This window comes from Erithacus rubecula (assembly GCF_903797595.1).
Source record: "Erithacus rubecula genome assembly, chromosome: 15".
In the NCBI taxonomy this organism is placed as follows: Eukaryota; Metazoa; Chordata; class Aves; order Passeriformes; family Muscicapidae; genus Erithacus; species Erithacus rubecula.
The window spans coordinates 3,715,743-3,721,742 of record NC_136667.1 but is presented as its reverse complement, the minus strand read 5'-3'; the positions used below and the strand labels follow the sequence as shown (position 1 = coordinate 3,721,742).

General features: G+C 52.9%; 1 protein-coding gene across 4 annotated transcripts in view; it reads left to right on the top strand.

The window, feature by feature from the left end:
• Positions 1-2,525: 2,525 nt before the first annotated feature.
• DACH2 (dachshund family transcription factor 2) overlaps positions 2,526-6,000 on the top strand; it is a 233,721-nt gene continuing 230,246 nt past the window's right edge. For 2 of the 4 annotated variants that reach the window (XM_079318558.1, XM_079318555.1), the window contains exon 1: positions 2,528-3,279. In XM_079318558.1, the coding sequence (XP_079174684.1) occupies positions 2,792-3,279 (488 nt within the window). In that variant the 5' untranslated portion in view covers positions 2,528-2,791. Of the gene's footprint in view, positions 3,280-6,000 lie in introns of all 4 variants that reach the window. The other 2 variants (XM_079318557.1, XM_079318556.1) reach the window with 2 other exon arrangements.

The following is a 6,000-nucleotide window of genomic DNA, read 5'->3' as shown; positions in this document are numbered from 1 at the left end:
AAATCTCTTAATAGCAATCATATTCAGAAATTAATGCCCAAAAGTTTATATCTGGAGTCAGTTATTTGCTCTTTCTATAATTTCCAGTATATAAATACCTCAGATGAGTTCAGGGCTTGGTTGTACTGAACACTCTGCCAAATTAAGTAGCCCTTGCCCCACAGAGCTTCCAGTCTAAGGTCTGAGCCTGAAGAGATGTATGAACTAATTCAGAAAATACGAGAATTCTTACTGAAAGGTATTAATTTAAACTAAGTTATGTGAAAATTCTTCCTTGGATTCAGGCAGTGAGGTTAGAGACCTAAAACTAGTGGCCAGGCTTCTTAGAACACATAAAATCAATGGGGAGAAGGGGAGGTTCCTCCCGAGTGTAATTTAAGATCAGTTATGTTCACAAATATAGCAATTTAGTTAGCATACAGTCATCTTCTCTCTTCTAAAATGGGATTACTCATAATGCAAAAACCATTAAACTTTGCAGAGAAGGTACCTAAATAAGCAAGCCTAACAAAAGTAAAGAAAAGATGGCACACACAGGCAATGGGATTGTGGAAACAGCTGAAATGCTCTGCTGGTGTTGCTTGCTTGGCATCGACTTTAAAAGTTTTGTTTATTCCTTTCTACTTGCTTTGTTTATTGAATGGCTTAGGAGAAAGAAAAAAAAAAAAAAAAGAAGAGGAGGGAAAAGTTAAAGGACTAGGACAGAAGGAAAGATAAAGAATGAAAACGAGCGTCAATAAACAGGAAAGAAGGATGTTGAAACACAGGACGGACGGGAAGAGGGTGGGAAAAAAAGGTGAGAGAGAGAAAAAGGTGGGAGAGAGCGAGAAGCAAATAAGCAATGCAGCCAGCGAGCCCTGGTGTGCCGGGTGTCTGAGCATCCTGCGGCTCCTCGCCCACGGCTCGAGGCTCCGGTTCCCAGCCCCGCACCGGCGGCAGGAGCCGGGATGCGCTGTCCCGGGATGCGCTGTCCCGGGATTGTGCTGTCCCGGGATGTTCTGTCCCGGGATGCGCTGTCCCGGGTTGTGCTGTCCCGGGATTGTGCTGTCCCGGGTTGTTCTGTCCCGGGTTGTGCTGTCCCGGGTTGTGCTGTCCCGGGATGTTGCTGTCCCGGGATGTTCTGTCCCGGGTTGTGCTGTCCCGGGTTGTGCTGTCCCGGGTTGTGCTGTCCCGGGATGCGCTGTCCCGGGATGTTGCTGTCCCGGGATGTTCTGTCCCGGGATGTTCTGTCCCGGGATGTTGCTGTCCCGGGTTGTGCTGTCCCGGGATGTTCTGTCCCGGGATGTGCTGTCCCGGGTTGTGCTGTCCCGGGTTGTTCTGTCCCGGGATGTTCTGTCCCGGGTTGTGCTGTCCCGGGTTGTTCTGTCCCGGGTTGTGCTGTCCCGGGTTGTGCTGTCCCGGGTTGTTCTGTCCCGGGATGTTCTGTCCCGGGTTGTTCTGTCCCGGGATGTTCTGTCCCGGGTTGTGCTGTCCCGGGATGTTCTGTCCCGGGTTGTGCTGTCCCGGGTTGTTCTGTCCCGGGATGTTCTGTCCTGGGTTGTGCTGTCCCGGGATGTTCTGTCCCGGGTTGTGCTGTCCCGGGTTGTTCTGTCCCGGGATGTTCTGTCCTGGGTTGTGCTGTCCCGGGATGTTCTGTCCCGGGTTGTTCTGTCCCGGGATGTTCTGTCCTGGGTTGTGCTGTCCCGGGATGCTCTGTCCCGGGATGTTGCTGTCCCGGGATGTTCTGTCCCGGGATGTTGCTGTCCCGGGTTGTTCTGTCCCGGGATGTTTTGTCCCGGGATGTTCTGTCCCGGGTTATGCTGTCCCGGGTTGTTCTCGGGCCGAGGTGCCGCATGGCGCTTTGGGGGCCGCCTGTGCACAGGGCCGATCCCGCTGAAGCCAAAGCACGGCTGATGCTGTGAATTTCAATCAACTGCGTGCCAGACCTCCCGAGAACGGGCTTTGCCTGGTGTGAGGGACCACAGCCTTGTCCATGTCCCACTCGTGCCTCCGTCCTGCTAGTGCAGGGTCCCGGCTTGCTCTAGGCCCGGCTCAGTGGCCGGGGTCCCGCAGCCCTGCGCTGGGCCGGTGGCTCCGCTCCGCCTTCGCCTCCCGCCCCACACGGAGCTTCTCTCTCCCCTCCACCCTGTTCCCCATCCCCTCAGCTCCGGCGGGGCACAGGTGTTTCAACACTCACAAACGTGCCAGGGCGCAGCCAGCGCTCCAGGTCCCTGGGCAAGGGATGCGGAAAGGATGGTTAAGGGATGGGGAAAGGATGGGGAAAGGATGCGGAGAGGATGGGGAAAGGATGCGGAAAGGATGCGGAAAGGATGGGGAAAGAATGGGGAAGGGATGAGGAAGGGATGGAGAAGGGATGAGGAAAGGATGAGGACTGCCCCAGCGCTGCCTCCGCTCCGCTCGCTCCCCTCCGAGCGCAGGGACCCCTCCCGCTCCGGGCACCGAGACCCTTCACAGCCCGGGCGCCCCGCAGCACAGCCGGGCGAGCGGGACGCTCTCCACGTTTCCCCCCAAAACTTCGCCCCGAGTTGCGGCGCGGGACCCCCGCGGCCCGGCCGCCCCCCGCCCCAGGTGCGCGGCCGGCGCTGCCCCGCCCCGCCCGGCCCGCAGCCACTGGCGGCGGCGGCGCTGGCGGCGGGCGGGGCGCATTGGCTGGAGGGCTCCGTCACTCTCCCCCGGCGGCGCTGGGGAGGGGTCTGGGCGCTGCGTGCGGGCGGCGGGAGCGCGGCGGGTCCGGCGGCACCGCACGGAGCGCAGCGCGGGGCTCGGGCAGCCGCGGGGAGCCGCGCCGGCCATGGCGGTGTCCGCGCCGCCCGTCATCGCCGCAACTTCCAGCGGCGGCGGCGCGGGGGGCTCGGCGGGTTTGTTCCGGGCGGACCCGCTGTACTCCAGCCCCGCGGAGTCCCCGCGCCTCACCAACAGCCTCGTCAACACTTTCCTCTCGGCCGGCGGCGGCGGGGCCGGCGCGGGCGGCGGCGGCGGCGGCGGCAACGAGTGTAAGATGGTCGACCTGCACGGGGTGAAGGTGGCCTCGTTCCTCGTGGAGGGGCAGGAGCTGATCTGCCTGCCGCAGGTCTTTGATCTCTTCCTCAAGCACCTGGTGGGAGGGCTGCACACGGTCTACACCAAGCTGAAGCGGCTGGATATATCGCCCGTGGTGTGCACGGTGGAGCAGGTCCGCATCCTGCGCGGGCTGGGGGCCATCCAGCCCGGCGTCAACCGCTGCAAGCTCATCACCAGGAAGGACTTCGAAACTTTGTACAACGACTGCACCAACGCGAGGTGAGCGCTCGGCCCGGCCGGGGCGCGGGTCCCAGGGGAGGGGGGCACCGGGGGGTTAAGCGGGGCTGGGCGCGGCCGTGGAAAACTTTCCCCGCTTCCATCAGCCCCCGCCGTGCCGGGACCGCCGGGCAGCCAGCGGCTCCGCGCGCCGCTCCCCAAACTTTTCTCCAGACAGATAGTTCCCGACAACACTCCTTAAAAAACCCCCAAAAAAGCAGCCGAAATCCCCAAAAGTTTTCTGTGTTGTTTTTGTCTCGCTGTGCCAGCCGGGTGCCCCCGGAGCGGCCGCAGCTCCTGCCCGGCTCCGGGCACCGAGCCCCCGCATCCCCGCTGGCTCGGCGTACTCGGGCTCATAGAGCTGGTTTGTGACCTCATGGCTGCTGCCTTTAGAAATGATAATGATCTAAATAAACACAAAACCCTCTCGGGGCTCGGCAGGAGCGCTGGTGCCGTGGGGCAGGGTGCGAGGCAGGGGCTTTGGAGATGCCGTTCCTGCTTCAGCAGTTGGTGAGGGACGTCTCCAGAAACATTTCCATGTCAGCGTGCTGCTGCTGCTGCTTTCTGTGGCAGCAAACTTTCTTTACAGCGAGCTTTGCGTGCGATGCCCGACCTGCAGCGGGCCAGTGTTCTGCAACTCAGGGCTTTGTGTCGCTGCTCCGACCTGCTTAGCACTGAACGGGGTTTTGTTCTTAATATTTTCATTTTTAATAACTTAATTCCGTGCCAGTGCGGGGCCTGATCCTGCACTCGCCGCTGAAGCAGGAGCGGACCGGGCGTCGTTCTTGAACGCAATATTTGCTTTGTTTCGAATCACTTTATGTTACAGGTGGTAGATTAGAGATGCACTTAATTCCTAGATCAGTTCATATGAGCTATATGCTTTTTTTCCTGCTCTCGTTCCGTTTCTGTATCCTCCCGCTGCCTGTTTCAATGTCAGGCACCTCGATGACATCACACCCACGGCTTTATTAAAGTGATGGGTTTGGAAGCAAGCTCTGAGACTTACATTAATTTTATTCAAATACATTAGATTACTAAGGGGCACATTTAGCATGTAAATGCTTCCGTGAAATGTTTCTGAGACTCTACTAGCGTGAAAGTTGATGGTTAAAGAAACACATCTCGTTAATTTCTGTGACCGTGCCAAAGTTTTTTATTAGGGAAATGAAACACAGGATCGGATTTGATGATGCAGCCTCATGATTTCTGCTCGCTTACAACCAGCGATTTAAAATCTCGAAATACTGGAGTGTTGAGTGTTTAAAACTTGTATTTCCCAACTTTTTTTTTTTTTTTTTTTTTTTTTTTTTTTTCCCTTCTGTTTGACAAAGGCTTACAGGTGTGACAGGAGGAGGGATGGGTAATGCAGGTGATGCTCCAGGAGGGGCTGAGTGAATGGAACAGAGCCCTGGGGATCAGGCAGGGCAGAGCTCTCAGCTCAGCCTCACACGTGTTGAATGTGCTTAAACTCTCCCCACCCTGCTGGGAAAAACTTGTATTTTTACCTGTTCAAGAACAGCAAATCCCTTTGTGTTTTCACTGCTTTATGAGGATGCCTGGTTGGAAGAACCTGCTCGCTTCCAGGTGTTTAGCATTCATAAGTTTCAGGTGTAATGCATGAGGAGTGTTATCAGCACACCTGAAACTTTGCTCGAGGATTGTAACTCAATGTTAATTGTATTCTGTCATGCTAATTTAATGCTTAATGCCTCATTTTATTTACAGATTATTAGTTCTCTTGAACAGACCATACTTACTGGAGAGAATGTTGGGTAAAAATATTTAAATACATGAGTAATCTTAATTATTTTTGTTTGCTGGGAAATGACCTGGGAAGCACTGCAGTGCACGTTATCAAACAAATTAAATGCAGTAGAACTGTTAAAAGACATGCTCACAGTTTATAATTCTGTACCTGGAAAATAAAAAATGTGATCTTTTAGAAATACTGCTCTCAACTCAGAATACTGTGCATTGCTTTTCTAGTTAAATTTTTTAAATTGGTAGCTATTTATATATTTATTTGAACACTGTAGAAATGCTGCAGTAAACTCAAGAGCTGCTGGAAAAAGCAGTAAGAAATGCTGGGTATCATTATTTTCACTGGTAATTGACTTGTAAAAGTCAGCATCTCTTACGTTAGCATGCCCTTTTAGTTACTTTTTAAATTGGAATGCAAACCATCAATTATATATAATTGAAAAAAAAAAAGATAAATTCTACTGCTGTTGCTTACTCTTGCATTTTTCTAGTTGAGTTTGTCTACAGAGCTCGTAAGAGCTGCAGAGGAACACACCCGTGGGTGAAAGTTTTTTGGTGTTTGTGTTCTGTGGCAGGAGTTACTCTGTCCAGCAGCTTTGACCTGTGTATTTCTGTAGTAATTTCACATGCACTGTTTACATTTTCAATCACATGTTTACAGAATGTTCCTAAAATGTTTCTTGTTAGCCAGCACCCTGCACTGTAATTTGCAAGCGAGGTTTGTGAAATGAAACTAACTGCTCATTTCATTGCAGGTCCCACCTTCAAGTGAGTACAACATACTGACAAATTCTAGCTCCTGATGGGCAATACCTTAGAAGATAACTTAAATTATGGAGGATTGCTTAAATTTAGTAGTAAAGCATAACGTTTACCTAATTAAAAAAAAAAAGCAAACTGTAATGAGGACTTATTTTTAAAAGGAAATTAAAAACTGGAGTAAGAACATGTTTCTCATAG